Source organism: Monopterus albus, unplaced genomic scaffold (genome assembly GCF_001952655.1).
Source record: "Monopterus albus unplaced genomic scaffold, M_albus_1.0 scaffold253.1, whole genome shotgun sequence".
Classification (NCBI taxonomy): domain Eukaryota; kingdom Metazoa; phylum Chordata; class Actinopteri; order Synbranchiformes; family Synbranchidae; genus Monopterus; species Monopterus albus.
In genome coordinates this window covers 916211-936023 of record NW_018128133.1, presented here as the reverse complement: position 1 = coordinate 936023, position 19813 = coordinate 916211, and the positions used below count along the sequence as shown (strand labels likewise).

The 19813-nt window shown below is 44.1% G+C and overlaps 2 protein-coding genes across 11 annotated transcripts in view; both read right to left on the bottom strand.

Moving 5' to 3' along the window:
- Positions 1–3051, bottom strand: part of camsap1a (calmodulin regulated spectrin-associated protein 1a) — a 15757-nt gene extending 12706 nt beyond the window's left edge. For 8 of the 10 annotated variants that reach the window (XM_020621168.1, XM_020621172.1, XM_020621174.1 and 5 more), the window contains exons 1-2: positions 2691–3051; positions 2015–2196 (exon numbers count right to left, since the gene is read on the bottom strand). In XM_020621168.1, the coding sequence (XP_020476824.1) occupies positions 2015–2195 (181 nt within the window). In that variant the 5' untranslated portion in view covers position 2196; positions 2691–3051. Of the gene's footprint in view, positions 1–2014; positions 2197–2333; positions 2447–2690 lie in introns of all 10 variants that reach the window. The other 2 variants (XM_020621170.1, XM_020621171.1) reach the window with 2 other exon arrangements.
- A 739-nt stretch (positions 3052–3790) lies between these two features.
- Positions 3791–19813, bottom strand: part of notch1a (notch receptor 1a) — a 24372-nt gene continuing 8349 nt past the window's right edge. The window contains exons 3-34 of the mRNA XM_020621119.1: positions 19437–19699; positions 18987–19325; positions 17870–17992; positions 17538–17771; positions 17274–17429; positions 16978–17163; positions 16737–16850; positions 16016–16129; positions 15370–15603; positions 15163–15273; positions 13748–13940; positions 13514–13659; positions 13285–13398; positions 12562–12681; positions 12314–12466; positions 11986–12214; positions 11666–11867; positions 11400–11553; positions 11103–11287; positions 10640–10772; positions 10281–10538; positions 10074–10186; positions 9391–9962; positions 8844–9284; positions 8611–8756; positions 8276–8489; positions 8031–8115; positions 7746–7908; positions 7296–7594; positions 7039–7186; positions 6843–6940; positions 3791–6738 (exon numbers count right to left, since the gene is read on the bottom strand). Of these exons, the coding sequence (XP_020476775.1) occupies positions 5476–6738; positions 6843–6940; positions 7039–7186; positions 7296–7594; positions 7746–7908; positions 8031–8115; positions 8276–8489; positions 8611–8756; positions 8844–9284; positions 9391–9962; positions 10074–10186; positions 10281–10538; positions 10640–10772; positions 11103–11287; positions 11400–11553; positions 11666–11867; positions 11986–12214; positions 12314–12466; positions 12562–12681; positions 13285–13398; positions 13514–13659; positions 13748–13940; positions 15163–15273; positions 15370–15603; positions 16016–16129; positions 16737–16850; positions 16978–17163; positions 17274–17429; positions 17538–17771; positions 17870–17992; positions 18987–19325; positions 19437–19699 (7303 nt within the window). The 3' untranslated portion in view covers positions 3791–5475. The remainder of the gene's footprint in view (positions 6739–6842; positions 6941–7038; positions 7187–7295; positions 7595–7745; positions 7909–8030; positions 8116–8275; positions 8490–8610; positions 8757–8843; positions 9285–9390; positions 9963–10073; positions 10187–10280; positions 10539–10639; positions 10773–11102; positions 11288–11399; positions 11554–11665; positions 11868–11985; positions 12215–12313; positions 12467–12561; positions 12682–13284; positions 13399–13513; positions 13660–13747; positions 13941–15162; positions 15274–15369; positions 15604–16015; positions 16130–16736; positions 16851–16977; positions 17164–17273; positions 17430–17537; positions 17772–17869; positions 17993–18986; positions 19326–19436; positions 19700–19813) is intronic.

The window sequence follows — 19813 nt, the reverse complement described above, 5'->3', positions numbered from 1 at the left end:
TCACACCATTTCTTTATCTTCTCAAGTTCCTGTGAAACCCGTCCAGAGAGTTGCTGTAGGTTTTCACCCGATGCCCATATGGTAGTGTCATCAGCAAACAAAACCACTTTCACTAAATCAGAAACCTTGCATATATCATTAATGTATAATATAAATAATTTAGGTCCCAAAACAGAACCCTGAGGCACTCCACATACAATATCCAGCTCACTCGATTGATATTCACCCAACTTCACAAATTGACGCCTCTGTGTCAAATAACTTTTAATCCATTTCAGTACCATTCCTCTGATCCCATATTTTTCTAACTTATCCATTAATAACTCATGATTGATTGTGTCAAATGTTTTTTTTTTAGGTCAATAAATATTCCCATCATGTATTTCTTGTCATCCATAGCACTTATGTCCTCCATCAGGTCGGTAATGGCCAAAGATGTCGATCGGTTCGACCTAAAACCATATTGGCAATCAGAGGATTTTATGTCTATCAATAAATGTGTCTAATCTGTTATTAAAGAGTTTTTCCAAGATTTTTGAAAATTGTGACAACAGAGAAACCGGTCTATAACTTTATATGACTTGATATTACTCCAGTGTTAACACCTGATGCATTCATGAAATTTAGTTTACAGTAGATTTAGGCAGGAGGCAATAGGGAGACTGAAAGTCTAACCCTGCAGAAAACAAATTAAAAAGCTGATATACAGAATCTGCCTATCAGGTTCTTTAGTTTAACTGAGTTCATAGCTTTAATGTATGGCTCCTGAGGAAGCACTTACTTATCTCAGTGATCCACAGATGCTTTCTTGGCACTTCACTACATGATGTCAGTGAAGTTCCACCTGTTCTAACAACTGTCTGCATGTATTCTTTGCGTCATTTTCTTCAGTATGAAAGACAGCAGAAGGTAAAGACGCTTCATTGGTTAAAACAAGCTACAGCTGACGTGATAAGAAGCATGTACTGTATCATATTAAGATAACATTAACTGTGAATTCAAACAATATCTGGGATTGTCCCGTCTGTGTGAAACGGGAATTAAGGCACTTTATTTAGTGCCTGTGTTAGCTAGTGTGTCCCTGGCATACTGGCATCAGGAGGAGCCAATCAGATTAAGGGAAGCAGGAAGCTTGACAGGGGTTAAGGTGATGGTTTGGTGTTTATTATGGGCATCTGATCTCTGCCCTGAAATAATACAGAGTTGGGAAACAGGCAGGTAAAGATGTTACCAACATTGCAGAGCTCACAATATTTCCAACATTGTCACTAAGCAAAAAAAAAAAATCCAGCTGTTAGATGAATGTGATATCAGTCATACTAAACTGATATGATGCAATTCTGGTTGTGGAAATCAGATTTATTTCAAATTTGGGAACATTAAATCTCATATCTATCTCATATTTTTTACTTTTACTTTCCATCTCCGAGTCAATTTCATGAGTCACCCACTGCAGCATAGGAGATAGCATTCCAGAAAAAGAAACACTTACTGTACATATGTCTGGCTCATTAAACAGATGTGATGACAGAAGAGTTTTCTTCTGCTGTGTTTAACTCCAGAGGCCACATAAAATCACAGAGACCCCCGGGCCGGCATGAACTGCACAGCATTCCCCCAGAGTGTGACACAAATACACACACTCAAGGAGTAATTTCCAGACATTTACTTACAGTCTGACAATGTAGAACAATCATCTTTAATGTTTCAGAATCAGAATGACATACTGTACATTTCTTTCCTTGATGCCAAACCGATGTGATGGGCTTATCAGCAGATAATATGAGTATTCTAATCCACTGGTCAGGCTTGTTGACTAGGATATAGATATATATTGTTAAAAAAGTCTGTTGTTATTTGGTCCTTGGCTGATGTAGCTTCATTCTCAAGTAAACTGCTTATGCCACTGTATAAAGTCTACAGGTATATTCCACAAACCCCATATAACGTGCAGATGCTGCTACAGTTCCTGCACATTAGATGCTTGTATCAAAAAACACAGAGGCCGCCTTACCTACACCATAGGCTTTTGCAAACAACCAGCGAAGATTTGCGTCTATTTTGGCTCTTGCAGAGTCGTACCGCTCCAGCGGTACAACCTGCGCCCCCAGACCTCCTCCTCCTCCATCATCATCTCCTGCTGCCGGTGCTCTTCTCCGGGTGCTGCTCCTGGCAGCACTCACCTCCACATCCATCCTGCACGGAGGACACAGAAGCATAACTGCCAGTCCCACTCGCTGCATTACATCATCGATATTACGAACAACAACAAGGGCCTGGCTTACTGGTAGCACCTGCTCTGGTGATGACAAAAATAGTCCACATATACTCACCTCGTCTGACCTGCTAACGCTGCAGGGGTCTGAGCTGTCAGTCAACAAGATTCATAGGCAGGTTCTTTTAAATCCCACCCAAACGCCGTTTATGTGCATACAGTGATGATCAACTGAATATGTGTTAGATTGGAATGAAAGAAAAGCTGCACTTTTAGACATAAAGTATTTAGTAGCTTCCAAAAATTAAACAACATATTAGCATAACGTTATTTGCTAGTTGTTTTCTAGCTAGGTCCAGTCGAGGCTGGACAGGTTGACCGTTAACCTAGCACCGTTTACTTGACTGTACTGGGTTAGCTAGCTAAACTGCGCCTATCACCTCGAAATTAGCCGATAAAAATAAGAAAGACTTACCTCTAAGAGCTCATTTGGTCCTCACCACAGCTTTGGAGATGGGTGTGTTGTTTAAACGCAGACACGCTGGCCTGGCTTCAGCTAACGGTAAAATAACGGAGGACTCCTCCCTGTCCAGCGACACAAATCTCCGGCCTCTCAGGATAAAGCTGCTGGTGGCTGATGGTCCTTAATCCAGTAATAGAAAATCAGCTTGGCAACCATCCGGAAGTCTGTTTTCGAGGAAATTATTAATGTCCCAAAGCCGGCTGTTTCATATTGAGACTGCCAATGCCCGTAGGAGTGGACCAGTGTAACGGTACCTGGACAGCCTGTTATCGGAGCCTGTCTCTATGGGGACGAGGAGTTTATCGTCAAACGGCTGAAATACATCTGTCCACCTGCTGGGGGCGCTGTACAGAGGTGGTACTGGGTAATACTGTAGGCTGGCTGTGTATGATACTGCAAAGGCTGTAAACCCTGTCTTAAAGGGATGCTCCAACGATTTAATAATGTAGTAGCCGTGGCTGGATAACTGAACAGGCCTACCGGACACAGGACCAAGGGCCCAGGGGGTCAGGGCGCCCCAGTACAGTCAATGAGTGCCCCTAGTCAAATGACTGCTAAACCACTTCAAAGAGCCGCATAAAGAGAACAAATTGATGGAAAAGCATCTACAAAGAAATACAAAATTGACAAAGAGTGACCGAAAACAACGCCAAAGACAGCAAAATATGCAAAACTACGAAGTGACACACAAAACAACTACAAATATAGGCACACAATGAGTAAAAATAGTTGCAAAGCAGCTGAAAAGAGATGCAAAAAGATTTTTAAAAAATGTACACAAAATCCTTACAAACAGACATAAAAAGCAAGTAGAAAGGGACACAAAAGAAGACAAAGTGAATACAAATAACATGTTAAACAATATTATACCTGTAAGTAGCTTTTCTGTGCAATGAAGCACACTCAAAGTACTTTTTTAAAACTATTTTCCATTCACACACTCACCAGGAGCAACTTCGGGTTCAGTGTCTTGTACACTTAGACATGTGAACTGGAGAAGCTGGGATTCAAACCATCAACTCTCTGGTTAGGAGACAACCCACTCTATCTCCTGAGCCACAGCTGCCCCGTGGTTGTTCAGTCTGTCAGTCTGGCTCCTAGAAATGTAGGATAGGTAGGGGCCTTTATCTTGCCTGTGTCTAGGCACCCATTGTCTCATAATCCATGCATGCCTATAGCTAAATTTGGTCCTATACTGCAAAGAGTTATGGACACCACCCTACACCATCAGTTTCTCCCTAGGCCACTGTAACAAGGTCCTCCCTTAGCCACATACCCACTTTCAGATGAATAAAAGAAGTGTCATAAACCTACAGACACTCAGCCCACATGGGCCTACAAGAGTAAAAACATGGTATCACCACTAGAGGGCAACAGACACTAGCTCCTACAATCATGGGGTGCGCTTGTTGCAATGGATGTTGCACTGAATATGACCAGCTGCAAAGGAGGAGGTGGTCGTAATGTTGGCCACATAATATTTAAGGAGAAAAATAAAGAAAATCAAGAATAAAAATCAAGAAAGGAAACCACAGCTTAAAACTTGACAGTAGCTTTTATTGAATCAAGACAATTTTTACAAAACATTTTTAATCAGGAAATACTTTGCAAACTACAACTTTGCATTGATTTTGAATTACATCTTTTCTTAAAAACATCTTTATCTCTGAATTAGTTTATAAAACATGACATTTAGACATTTTAAACCACACTCCTTTACAAAATGTATGTAATACACAAAGGTCCGAATTTCTTTCACAAAATGTTCTCCACCTTGAAGATATTTTTTTAGACATTGCTTTTCTTATGAAACGCAAAAATCACACTACTCCAAACTGTGGTGAATGTAACATTTCAACTTTCTACAACAGGTCTGTAGTTTAACACTTTAACATATGTTAACCACAATCACTGATTCAGGAAACAATATTAAATAATGAAACAGTCATTGCATCACAAATCAAAAACTCAGTATCAGTCCAAACCATCATTCAACAAAAATAGGCTCAGGTTTATTTAGATCCATTTTCCAAACATTTTAAAAAGCAGCTGCTTTAAGGTCCAAATCTCCAAAGTATCTCTGTTACTTTCTGTCACTTTGCTAAGAGAGGTCAGGATACTAAGCAACATTATGAAAGGTGACACTTTATAAATACATATTTGATCATCATCTAACACAGACTCAGTGATAAGACTTAGAGAAATGTAGTTCAGTAACAAAACCTGTATCACTTAAACAGACAATGAAGGTTAAAATAAAATTAAATAATACTGAAACTTTAAAAATAATCTATAAAAGTTGGAAAAAAAAATCTGTACAAACATAAGGCAATGCAAATCTCAAAAATAAAATTTGTGAAGACCAATGCGCTATAAGATTAAAATAAAGCCAGTGAATATAGCAACACAAGACACAAATAAATAGCCAGTGTACATATCTAGGAGTCTTTGTTTCTGATATACACTCCCATTAAACAGTTTCTAATTGCCCCATACATAACAAAACAAAACAAAACAAAACATTTTTATTGTTGCATAAATATAAAAGCGTCTTCTTTATATTTCAGATCAAAAAAGCACAAATAAATATGAAATTGTTATTGTTAGTATAAAAACTGACATTAAAAGGAAGCATCTTCAGTCTTAAATCAGGTTTGTCACTCTCTTTCTGTGTGAACTTTGTATGTGTGTATATATATATATAGTCACTTAATAGCTTAGTCCATTCCACAAGTCTCTACTTAAACTGGTCTGGGATCAGATTCATTTGTGAATGGATACTTGTAGGTGGGCTGGAGATGCCCTCCGACCAATCAGACATGTTGGAATGTGGGGACGAGCTGGACCACTGGTCAGGGGAGCCTGGGGAGGGGGTTAAAAAGGGGTGGTCAGGCACCTGTAGCTGGTGGTTAGGTGTGTTGTCTATGGGGCCAGAATAGCTGTGCTGGGAGGGAGGAGTGAGAAACTGGGTGCTGAGGATTTGCGTCTCCTGGGGCATTATAGTGTGGATGGGCATAGAGTGGCCTGAGCCGTTGTTTTGCTGCATGTCAGACCCGTTCAGCTCGACATTTGGGAAGCTCTGGTTGAGGGACTGGCTGGCTGTAGTGGAGTTGGAGTTCTGGTGCTGGAGCTGTCGTGAATGAGCCTGCTGCATCATGTGTGCAGATGAGCTGAGGTGGCTGGTCTGCAGATTCTGGTAGCCCATGATCTGAGATAGAGTGGCAGTGCTGACGCCATGTAGAGGACCCATGATGTTGTGGGATATGGGTGGCGCTTGTGTGAAGCTTCCTTGCTGACCTACACCTGGGTGCATCCTGGAGACCCAGTCACACTGGCCTCCTCTGCTCCCACCTATAGATGTTGTACCCTGACTGCTGGGCCTGGACACAGGCAGGTGAGAGAGACGGGGTGGGTTAGGGTCAAAAGACATACAGCCCATATCTTTACCCATGCTCATCTGGCCCATATGGGAGTCTGCATTGCCTTGTAGGTGATTTAGAGATATAGGTGGGGACTGCTGGAAGGGCGATGTCATGGGAGGAGAGGCCACATCAGATAGGTAGCCATGGGGTGACTCAAGGGAATCAACTGGAGAGAGGACAGCTGACGTGTCCAGCAAATTACTCTTCCCATCCAGCGTCTTCTTCTTCTTCACTCTGTTGTCTTTGCCCCCATCCTTTCCTCCTTTTCCACCAGAGCTATGCTTGCGAACCTTCTTGGCAGAAAGGGTGGGTTTGAGGTTGCTAAGGTAATCATTAGGGGAGCAGAGAGGCGGGGAGAGGCTCAAGGTGCTTAGTGGGGTGCTGTGAAGCCCAGGACTCCTGACAATGTTGTACTCATCCAGGAGACGAACAATGTCATGGTGCATGCGTTCCTGGGCAATATCTCTGGGCAGCTGGTCAAGATGGTTGGTTATCTCACGATTAGCAAAGTGCTCTAAAAGGACCTTAGCTGTCTCGTAGCTGCCTTCACGAGCTGCGAGGAAGAGTGGTGTCTCTTCCTAAAAAGCAAACAAAACAGTTAATACACTAGGTATATTGCTGTGAATGTAAGGGTCCAAATACCTGTGAAATAGCTTAACGCCAGTCATATCATTTCACATACCTTGTTGTCTTGCAGGTCTTTGTTGGCACCATTTTTCAGCAGTACCGTGACAGCCTCCACATTGTTCACAGCTGAAGCCCAGTGAAGAGCAGATTTACCTGTAGAGAATGACAAGAAAGAGGGCTCATTATAACCCAGTACATTGAGGAATCTTTATGGACTATAGAGTTCATAGGTTGATAAAAATGTTAGCTACCAGAATCATCTGTGGCATTAGCATCAGCATGGCAGTTGATAAGTTCTTCCACCATGCCCTCAACTGCCAACCGGGCAGCTAGAATCAGCGGTGTTGTTCCATCATGCATGCGGGCGTCAAGATCCGTGGCACGGTTTCGGATTAAAATCTGTGTGGCCATACACACATGTTTAGTTAAGTGCCTTCAAGTTTGTGCACAAACTTTGTCAAAAATCAATGCCTGAAGAAAGGCCGAACTCCTGAAGAGGAACAGTTACCTGGAACACTCCCTGTGCATCTGCAGCCACAGCAGCATGAAGTGGTGTGCGGCCCATGTTGTCCTGAACGTTGGCATCAGCGCTGGACTCCAAGAGGCATTTAGCAGCATCAGAGCGGGCATATCGGGCAGCTAGGTGGAGGGCAGTCTCGCCTGTGCGGTCAGTCTGGTTGTGGAGGTTAGCTCCCTGGTAAATGAAGTCAGAGATGATTTCTGCTGAGGGATCCTCTTCCTCCTCACTGTTACCAGTCTCCAGGCCTCCACCACTACAGGAGGCAATCATCAGGGGAGTGAAACCATCTGAGAGAGGAAGGGAGAAGTTTATAATGAATTCACAATCATGTGTCTCTCATCGTTCACAGGAGGTCACAATATCTTTTAGAATCGTTTAATGATACACTGTGATAAAAAATAAATGAGTGAAAGATTCTGAGCTTGTAAGTATACACACCTGGTCCTCTGACATTGACATCCATGCAATCGTTCTCAATCTCCCCCTGAGGAGGGGTAGGGGCAATGGATGCTATACGCAGGTCAGCTGCATCCAGATGCTGCTGTGTCCACTTTCTATGGTCAGTATGGTCACTCAAATCCAACATGGCCTGCTCCTCAAACTGAATGACACACCAGTCATTTCAACATCAGCATCAGTAGCACGCATGTTTGAAAACAGACAGTTTGGTGAAACATATTTTATTCAGATAAAAGGAGACTCATATAAAATTGTTCATCTTACCCTGAAGTGCCTGCAATCTGGATCATCATCACCCCATTCGTTTTGATTGTCATCCATAAGATTGATGTCTGAGTTTTTCATGGGTCTGTTGGAAAGTGAAGAAAAAGATATGTTAGACAACTTACCTGATTTAAAAAAACACATAATACGGTATGCTGCTGCCTATCAAAGCTAATAAGACATATAGTTGTAAGTCAGCTTTGAAGCATAGCTACTTTAATATTCTAAATTCAATCTCTACTCACTTCAGTCCAACAGAATCCTCTCCCAGTGGCTCTCTACGTTTTTTCTTGCTGGGCTCAGATACTTTGAATCCTTCAGGAAACCAAAGCTGGCCGTGCTCTCTTCGCCTCTTACGAGACACCAGGACACCCAGACAGATGAAACCCAAAGCAGCCAAGCCCAGAAAGACTACATACATGAGATAGGGCTCTGAGCTGGGGGGAGTAGGCCTCACACCTGGAAAGGTGGTTAAAATCACCATCAGTGCTTTAGGATTTCAACATGGTGGCCGTTTGTAATGTAACACATTGAATATACTTTATATAATGCAGTGCTGGATATGAGTTAGCCTACATACTTGTGACAGCTTCAATATAGGGAACATTGAGATTCCCACTGGAGGCCAGTGCTCCGAGGAATGCAGCTACATCTGTGGCGCTCTGGAAACATTCAGTAGACTGCTGGTAGCACTGACGGTTGTCAATTTCCAGGTACACCACAGACCTAAAAGCACAAATTGTTGGAAACATTAACATCCATTACTTTTCTGTAATCTGTAATTATTTTATTGCTAACTTTTATGGCACTTACCCTTTGACTTGCACTGGATCCAGCTCTCTGCGTTTCCGTGGGCTGACCATGGCGGACACGCTCTCCCTCACTTGACCCAAAACATCGGCTGGCATCGAAGCCCACTCAGGCCAGCCGTCTGCAGAGCGCTTCAGCATGTTGTGTCTAACCAGGTCCTGTTCATTGCCATAGTAAGGGAAGATCATTGGTTCTCCTTTGGCGTCACGACGGAACACCACATTGGTGTGGAGGACGCTGCTGAGCTCTCTGAGAAAGGCTGAAGAGTGGTTTTTAAGCTGTTCTGGCGGAATGTGAACCACCAGAACTAATTGCCCGTCTGCTAGCTTCTCTGGCATGTTGTTAGCGCAGTCTAGACCATCCCATTCACATTCTGCATTGTTACAGCCCTGGTCACAGTGTCCATCAGCATAGTGGTCTTTACAGTACTGGTCATACAGTGGGCTGAAAAAAAAACCCAGTGGGTTAGAATTCTGAAATGCAAGAGCACAAATCTATGACAACTCTTTACAAAGATTTCTCCACTATATTCTCTATGTTCTATACTTACTTGCATTGTCCTTCCTGTCCCTGGCAATCAAAGCCATCATAAAGGCACCCAGGGCTGTTGCATTGGCCATCACACTTCCCATCATTGAAGTATCGCCAGCACTGTAGAGCAGCAGAGCAGTTTTGCCATGGATCATCAAAATTCAGCGAGCAGTCTCCTCCATCCCAACCACAGGCATGGTTGTTGCACAGCGAGTCACAAATGTGATTTCCTGCCCACTCGTCACACTGAGGGATCTCACAGCTCACCTCCACCTCAGGAGGTGGGGTGATGTCACGCCCAAAACCTCCGGCAAAGGAATAGTCCAGGATGTGGCACAGCAGGCCATTGAAATTGCTGGGGCAACTGCACTGGAAGAAGGGTGCATTTGAGGTGATTTGACATGTTCCACCGTTGTAGCAAGGGTTGGAGATACAGAGGCTGTCGGTGGGGGTCTGGCATTCAGGTCCAGTGAAGGCTGGTGGACACAGGCAGCGTGGGCTTAGGTGGCCTGACACACATGTACCTCCATTCCTGCAATTTAGGCTTCCACAGAGGCGAGAGTCATATTCACAAGATGAACCGGTAAAGCCCTAGAGGGACAGAAATGGGCAGAGGTAATCACTGTATGACACTTCAGAAAAAAATATTAAGAGCAATGTATAAGAGGCTATGGTCTTAGTAGATCTCATAGCTGTACTCACAGATGGGCACTTGCAGATGAAACCATGAGGCGTGTTACTGGCAACAGCACAAGTTCCTCCATTTCTGCAGGGTCTTCCTTTGCAGCCATCAAACACTTTGTCACAGCGCTGGCCTGGAGAATAGAACCAAAGCACTGCATCAGGTACTCCTGAGAATATTTAGAGCCCCTACATAGACAGTACATTGTTGCCGTATGCTATCAGTACCTGTATATCCAGTACGACATTCACAGCGATAGCTGTTGGTGAGCTGAATGCAGTTGTAGGACCCTCTGGGGTCACAGGGGTCTGACAAACACTCGTTGACATCACCTTCACAGCGCTCACCCACATAACCCGGTGGGCACACACATTGGTAGCCTCCGATGCGGTCCACACACTTGCCATTGTTGAAGCACTTAGGCTCATTGGTCAGTGGGTCATTGGAGGGGTTACAGTCATCCAAATTAATCTCACAGTGGACACCTATGGGAGAAACAAATGTTGGGAGACGGAATATTCATATCCTCATTTTTGTGACTAACTATTTGTTTGTAATGTCAGTATGTGAATGCACAGGTACAAACCTTGTGTTCCTCTGGGACAGGAGCACTTGTATGTGTTGATCAGGTCGATGCAGGTGCCTCCATTCTGGCAGGGCTGAGAGTGACATTCATTGATCTCTTTTGAGCAGTTTACGCCATGGTAGCCAGGGACACACTGACAGAGAAAAGATTAAAAATATGTCATTTAAATAAGATTTTTATGGTCACATATTGGACAACAGCTCAAATTTTGGGGAGATTTCAGTCTTAATAAAAATGAAAGAAACTAATATGAGAAATAAGTGGCCTTAATTTGCATAACTATAGTATACATGTATCTGGCATGGCTGACTGATTGATGAAGATGGATTGGTTATCTTTGTCAAACTCTTAAAGCCATTGAACATATATTTAATTATATTAAGAAAGTGCTGTTCCTCTGTTTGTAACCACATTAAATAATTTCCATTAACCCTTTTCACTTTTTAAATTTTAAATTCCTTACCTCACAACTGTAACCTCCCAGATAATCAGTACAGATGGCTCCATTCTGGCAAGGATTGGGTGAGCACTCATCCACCTGCTCCTGGCAGTAACTCCCAGTGTAGCCAGCCTGGCAGCGGCAGTAATGTGTGTTTCCAGCATCCAGACACTGGCCTGAATTCCTGCACAGGTGAGCAACTTCCACACCTGAAATTAATATGGAAGAGTGTAAACACTGCACACAGGACTTATAAATCAAACAAATGTAACATGAACTGGCTATTTCATACAGCAAAAAACATCTGGCTGCATACTGTACCTTGCTGTTTAGCTGCTACCTCACAGGACACACTGGGAATGTCACAGTAGATGCCAGTCCATCCAGACTGACACTGGCAGGTGTAAGAGGCTCCCTGCTGCCAGCATGAACCTCCATTTTTACAGGGGGAAGAGTCACACCAACGCACCAGATTCTAACAAACAAAACCAGAAAAATACTTAATAAACTCTTGAGAAGTGGGGTAATCAGTGAAATCAGCATAGATCTCTACACAGTTATCTGGACAGCAGATGACTTCTCAGTACCTGACAGTTGACTCCTGTGTAGCCATGAGGGCAGGTGCACTTGTAGGTCCCGTAACTGTCGAGACAGCTGCCTCCATTGAGGCATGGTTTGGAGTCACACTCGTTGATATCATATTGGCAGTAGCTGCCAGTGAATCCAGGTAGACACAGGCAGGTGAACACATTAATTCCATCCACACAGGTGCCACCATTAAAGCAAGAGCTGAACAAACACAAGAAAATAAAAACATTAAAACATCATTGTACACATTTTGGGTTGGTTATTCAGTAAAGTTTGACAGGTGAATAAGACCAGCCAATATTTTGATAAGGTGAGCTACCTGTCAGTGCAGTCATTGGTGTTGATCTCACAGTTGATGCCACTGAAACCAGGTGGGCAGGTGCAGGTGTAGCTATTGACACAATCAGTGCAGTTGGCCCCGTTCCTACAGGGGTTACTCTCACACTCGTTTATATCCTGCTCACATCTGCTCCCACGAAACCCAGGCAGGCAGGTACATGTGAAGCTGTTGATGCCATCGTGGCACAGACCGCCATTACTGCAGGGATCTGAAACACAGATAAGAGGATATAGGGTTACTATTTATTCGTTATGTTTACAACCAGAGACAAGAGGGGAAGGTGAGGAGGTGCAAATGTGTTCCTTACTTGGTTTGCAGTCATCAGTGTCTGTCTCACACTTCTGGCCAGTGAAACCTGGCTGGCACTTGCAGTGGTAGCCACCCATAGTGTTTTGGCAAATAGCACCATTGCGGCATGGGCTCTTGACACATTCATTGATATCAATCTCACATGTTTGACCTTAAGAAAAAAAAATATTTATTTCACTGCCCAGTGGTTGGATCAACAGACAGGTACACATGTAACAGATGAAACAGAAATATATGAGTGCTCACCTTGCCATCCTTCAGGACAGCTACAGGAGAAGCTCTGGTAGTCTTCAGATTCCTTACATATGCCACCATTTTTACAAGGTCTGGGGCTACAGGGAGCCAGCAAGGTCTCACAGTTTTCACCTGGTGACAGACAAATAGAAAATACCAGCATTTACATTACACTGGTAAAATGACAAAACTGATTTATTTCAATGAAAAATAAAAAAAAACATAAGACAAATATTAAATTAAGCTATATTTCCATAGTTCTGTAAAAGATTTAATTTTGAATAACAAAAATGTCTAAATCCAAGTTTCATCCAACTTCCTTATCCATTTCCCTGATGACTTAACCAAACAGGAAGGGCCTTCCTGTTTCCTGCTATTGTGTGATCACAGACAGGAAACAGGACATGTCGGAAGTAGGACTAGGGCTTGGAGCAGGCTCCAGGACTCCGGCTTATATTAGCCTCTGTGGCATGTTATTTCAAAACACAAACATACTCTGTTATCCTTGCAAACCTGTCAGGCAGATCTTTCCACATAGAGGTGCCAAAAACATACATCCCTGTTTGTGACCACTGGCTGATGTTTTCTAAAAAAACATCACAGGATAGGAAAATCCTTCTATGTGGAAAATGAGAGCTTCAGATCTGTGCAAACAGCTGAGTCGGTAGCTAACTACTCTACAAAGTTTTATCAATGTTCTAATCCTTTGAGTGAACAGTAAGCAGCGACATGTACCAGTGTAGGGCAGCAAGCAGTTGCACTTATATCCAGCCACATCATCGATGCAGGTGCCCTGGTTAAGGCAAGGGTTGGAGGCACACTCGTTGATGTTAGTTTGGCAGTTAGGTCCTACAGTTGTGGGATTAAAAAACACACTTGGGTTAGATGCAGACTAACAGAGCACACAGTTACCTCAATGGGCAAAGAATGGTAGTGACTAGAGGTTGCTTAAGTTATTACTGACCAGTGAAGCCAGCTCTGCATGTGCAGTGGTATCCGCTGGTCATGTCCTTACAGGTTCCCCCATTCATGCACGGGTTGGACTCACACTCGTTGTTATTGATATCACAGTTTGGGCCACTCCACCCAGAGTCACAGGTACATTTGTAGCTTTAATAAAATAAAAAGACAGGTCAGTGGTGTTTTATTCATGCTACTTTTTGCTTTTCAGTCATTCTAAAATAGGATCTGCACTCACCCATTGATGAGGTCCTGGCATCGGCCATGGATGCAGGGGTTGCTGCCACACTCGTCCACCTGAGACAAACAGGTGGCATCCATGTAGCCCTCTGGGCACAGGCAGGTGAAACTGTTGATGCCGTCAATGCATGTGCCACCGTTGTGACAGGGGTTTATGGCACACTCATCGATGTTGATATTACACATCGCTCCTGAAAGACAATAAGGTATGATTTGAAACAATGCAGCAAATATTCCTTTTGAAAGATGTTAACTGATAAATTTCTACACTGGCCATTGTCAAAGCCCCACAGCTGGACGCTTCACTCTCTGGTGTAGTATGCTTTGAGCTTTTTTAAGCTGCTAGCTGAGAGGCACTGTGTGGCATTTGGACAACAGAGAGAGAGCCAACACTAAAGACTCCCTCAGCATTCAACAGGCAAAAGCTGAAGCAGCTCCAGTGTGTGCCTAGCCTGACAGCCCCTGGGGCCCTTTTGCCTCCCCTCCATTTATTGAATGGGGTCCTGTTGAATAGGCAGGAGGATGGTTTCAGCTGGATCTGAGGGGGAAGGGTAGTGCCAGGAGAAGGGGGCTGTAGCTACTCTTCCTATTCACACACACACAGCACCCCCCATCCAGAGACAGCTAACCTCACCCAGGGCTGTTTACAGGGACAGGGGCCAGACCCATTTCACACACGGCCAAGTAACAATTAAACCCCCTCTTTTCCCCTACCCAGCACACCCCTCCTCTGCTCTTCATCAATCAGGAGGGGAGGGCCCAACTGCCTGATCTTCAGTCACAATAGTCCTCTGTCCTTCTGTGTCTCAGTCCTGCCATGCCCTCTCCACTCACCCCATCAACACAAAACGATGGAGGGGAGGAACAAGAGGAGGGATGCACAGCAGCCAGCACACACACACTTATTTCTCCCTGCTCCCTTTTTAGCATAATCACACAGCCACTATACTATCAGTGAGAACTGTTGGGGCATGGAAGGGAGGAAGGCAAGAGTGTTGGGATAAGGACTGTCACCTAAGTCTTGTATACAAATACATTACAGGTAAACAAAGCAAATGAGGTGAAAACACTTCACTCTGAGTTGTCAGCGGGGTTTGCCATGCAGTTACACACTAATAAACATCAGATATGTGATTAAAGGTCAGGTTCTTTTCCTTTTAAAGTATCACCTTACAGACTCTTTCCAAGCTCAACGTCACAGTCTTTTCAAATGGCAAACAAAGTTAGTGCTTTGTGTGTATGTGTTTGTATCAGGTTGGGGACTGTGTTCCTTTCTCTATTCCCCCTATCCTACACAGGCAATCTGACACCATTGTTCTGCAGGAGTGGACCTGCCAGCCACCTGTCCTACCTGCCCCTCCCAAAGCTCAGGGGATCATCCTCCTCCACCTGTAATCTCCACCCAGTTCTCACCTGTGTAGCCTGGCTCACATGCACACTCATAGCCATTGATTTTGTCAATGCATCTCCCATAGTCGCAGGGCTTGCTCTTACAGTCATCCAGATTAACCTCACAATTGAAACCTGTAGATTGGAGCACAGGTCAACAAAATATGAGTGAAGTCGACATTTTAAGTGAGAGAATTTGTCATAGTTAAATGTGGATGTCTAAAGTCTCACCTGCAGTGCCTTTGGGGCAGGAACAGATATATGTATTCTCCCTGTCCTGGCAAGTACCACCATTCTTGCAGGGCTGGCTCAAACACTCGTTGATGTTGGTCTCACACAGTCGCCCAGTGTAGCCAGGGCGACAGTAGCAAGTGAAGGAGGCCAGGCCATCCTTACAGGTGCCATAGTGGCAGGGGTCAGAGTAGCACTCATTGATGTCAGTCTCACAATGCTGCCCTGTGTAACCTAGACAGGAATAAAAAGTATTTAACAACTGGACCACTTATCATGACAAGAACAAAAAATATATATTTTACATCAAAGGGAGGGGTGGCACAGTGGTTCAGTGGTTAGATCTGTAGCTTCACAGCAAGAAGGTTCTGGGTTCGAGGACTGGCCGACCTAGGAGATTGCATGTTCTTGTGGGTTTGCTCTGGCTCCCTACCACAGTCCAAAGACATGCAGCCTACGTTGATTAGTAACTCTGAATGTGTGGGTGGGTGTTTGTCTACGTGTCAGCCTACTGACTGACTGGTGACCTGTCCAGGGTGTACCCTGCCTCTTGCCCAGTGTCAGCTGGGATTGGCTCCCCCTCTGACACTATTCAGGAATAAGCATTATAGTTGGGTGGATTAAAGGAAGTAGTATTTTGGTTCACCTTCAGCACATTCGCAGGTGTACTTGTTGGGACCATCTGTACACTTAGCTCCATTCTTGCAGGGGGTACTGGCACACTCGTCAATGTCAACCTGACACAGACTCCCCGAAAAACCTGCATATGCATTAAACAGAATATTGAATTATACTTTTCTTCAAATTATGTTTTGATTATTTGACATTTCCAAAAAAAATTTTTGCTTGTTATGTTGTCTAAATCATTGGGCATAATGTGAGAATGGAAATGAAAAACCAATTTGCATCTGAAGTGTGTCCACAATATACTTACAGTCCTAACAAATCCTTCCATAGTACTCCACTCAACTCCCTCCTCCCTGTCTCTGCTCTTACTGTGCAGTGAAATTCTTCTTTCAAACCACAACACAATGGACTCCAGCTTACCGGCTATAAACCAATCCCTGCCCCCAGTTTTGGCGGCACAAACTCTCATACCCGCCAAATATGCTAATGTTTCTGCAACATGACCTGCTCTGTCCAGTTCACCTGAAACCTATCCAGGGACACTATTAGAAGAAGTAAATCATTTACTTTCACACTGTGAACCATATATGTGTGCTATACCCACTGACAAATAAGTTAATGATCCACTCTTTTATAGCCTCTTCACTGCTCCCATTGTCTGACCAAAAGCCCCAGTGGAGAACTTATTTCTTTTACTCAATTTATTCGATCCTTTTTCTCATTCACTGATATTTTCTCACCTCTGGGGCACTCGCAGTGGAAGGAGTTGATCTTGTCAATGCACTTGCCATTATTGAGACAAGGTTGGCTGGCACACTCATCTGTGTTGATGTGGCAGAACATACCCTCATATCCTGAAATCACAGAGTTATTAGTCAAATCATGCTTCTTTTCTTACTATAGTACTGTCCCAGGGTTACTGGTTCAAAACGTATGCATCTAACATTCCCCTTTCCCACTCCCTACAATATAAACTTGTACCTGGCATACAGATGCAGTGGAACCCTCCAATCTGGTCTAGACAGGTGGCATCATTATGGCAAGGATTAGACATGCATTCATTGACATCCATCTCGCAACGAGGGCCTTCGTATCCTTGAAGACACTTACACTGGAAAGAGCCCTTGGTATTTAGGCAGCGACCACCATGCTCACAGGGGTTGGCACCTAGAGCATTTAAGATTCAGGTTGTTATGCATATATGGTCATTTAGAGTGCATATAGCATCTATAAAGTACTGAATTTCTAAACAAATCCAAAAGAAATAAACAGTTTACCAAGGGAGCACTCGTCAATGTCCAGGTTGCAAGCAGACCCAGTGTAACCAGGGGGACAGGTGCAGATTGCCTTGCCATTGACTGGATTGGTGTCACAGTTAGAGCCCTTTTGACATGGGTTACTGATGCATGCGTCATCAAGGTGGCACAGCAAACCTGTGAGCACAACAAAGAACAATGCATTTTCATCAAACAGTGTGATTTCATTCCTAAACTTCAGTGAGATCATGATGTGTGTGTACAATATGTCTGGAGGAGTCGTACCTGTGCGTCCATGAGGACACTCACAGAAGAAGGAAGCTACACGATCGTGGCAGGTCGCACCATGATAACAAGCCGCACTGGCACAGTCGTCGATGTTCTCGTTGCAGTCGTCACCTGTCCAGCCGTTTACGCAGACACAGTGATAGCTGCCATGAGTGTCGTGACATGTCCCTCCATTCTGACATGCATTGGGCATCAGTTCACATTCATCCACATTTTCTGTGCAGTATTGACCTGAAAGAGTTTAAAAAGAAAAAAGGGACATGAGGACAATGTGAGGGGATGGTTATACATACAGCATTTTCTGTGTACTTTACTGATTTTAATGTCACCTGTATAATGAGGTGGACACTGGCAGTTGTAGGTGTTAACACCATCTACACATACACCACCATTCTGGCAGTTGTGGCCTGGACAATCATCGATGTTATGCTCACAGTGCTGCCCTGTGAAACCTGATGAGCAGAAAGAGAGATCAACAAGATACAAAAAAGGGCCAAGAGATGAAGATATAAAAAAGATCTGGCAACATTTGCTCTTGGTTAATAATCAGACTTTTTCTTCCACTGATTATCATAAAGATAAACACCCCATATCCTTGTGGCAGATTGTTTAATGACAATGCAACTCGTCTCCTCCTCAAACATCAAAGGCCTGAGTGAGCGTTTTACAGCATAACAGTCTGATTAACTATCAGTCCGCAGCTCTGCAGGTGCCCGTGCAACTTCGCTATCTAAACGCATTCCAGCACAGACACCCACGAGAGGCACACAGCATGGGTTAAACTTTAACATGAAACCCAACAATATCTCCCATTCATATGCATATCCCAACAACCTGATCAAAAGCACACAAGCAGGCAATAATAAATGGATCTGAGAGTTTAATGAACATTTAAAAAATGTGCTTAGTATGATGCAGTTTTGGTGGGCGGGGTGGGGGGGGGTGTTGTTCTCCACAGCTGCTCTTCTGATTCTACCAGCAGTAACAGTTACCCAAAGTTTTACACAACACTGCAACGGTTTTGGGTGCCCACATAATAAAGATGCCAAGCAGACAAGCTGTGTTTAACTGGAACATGAGATTTTTTGTGTTTGTGTGACCTCATGAACAGGGTGTGTACATCTATAAGTTTATGTCTATGTTAGTTTCCCTGGTGTTGTGGGGGCTTGCTGGTGATTATCAGAAGGAAACGTCTGTGTGACTGCATCCTGCCAGTGGAGGTTGGCAGAGAGAGAAGGGAGGGGGTAACCAGAAAAAGCTCATTTCACCCAATCAGATTTTGCTACAATAACAGACTGGGCTTTAGGTCAACTGATGTAATAGGCAAACAAAAGTTCATGTGTTTGTTTTTGTTGCACTAGCTATATGTAACCCTATATGTCAACCGATAAAAGCTAACTACCAATGTTCTTCTTATTTTTGTGCAGATGAATGTTTGTGTATTACCTGGCAGGCAGCTGCAATCATAGGTGGTGTCTCCTTTCTGGATGCAGGTGCCTCCATTCTGGCATGGTGAAGGGCTGCATGGCATGTAAGGGGTCTCACAGTGTTGGCCAGTGTACTCTTGAGGGCAGCGGCAGTGGTATGCGCCCACCTCATTCACACAAGCGCCACCGTTAAGACACGGAGAAGGAGTCTGGGCACACTCATTGACATCCTGCTTGCAGGTTTGACCATGAAAGGTGGGTGGGCAGGTGCAAATGTAGTTGGAATCAAAGGCTGAGCACTGACCACCATTGGCACATGGATTGGAAGCACATGGGTTGGCAAGCTGGCATGTTTTTCCTTGAAAACAATACAGCAAAAAAGAGTTGTTAGTCATTATAGTTGATGGTGAAATGGGGCAAAACAGAATATGTAAAAGTATATTGAGCTGATAAAATTGCAGCTACATACCTGACCACCCAGGTGGACAGCGGCAGCGGTAGGTAGTCAAGGTAATGAGATCACAAGTTCCTCCATTGCGACAGGGGGAACTCATGCAGGCATGGTTGGTGGGGGTCAGGCATAGCTGGTCAGTGAAACCCAAGCGACACACGCAACGGAACTCAAACGTGTTGCCATGAGAAACAGGGCGACATTCGCCACCATTGCGGCAGGGCGAAGGACTGCAGGGGCTTGGGTACTGGCACCGATTGCCTACGTAGTCACTAGGACACCTGGGAATAGAGGGGAAGCAGTTGTGATTAGAAAACCAAGATCTTTTTATTTTGTTTAAATCATGGGAACAATTTTCTAAACAAAAAGGGGGACAGGGAGGGGGGGGGGGGGGG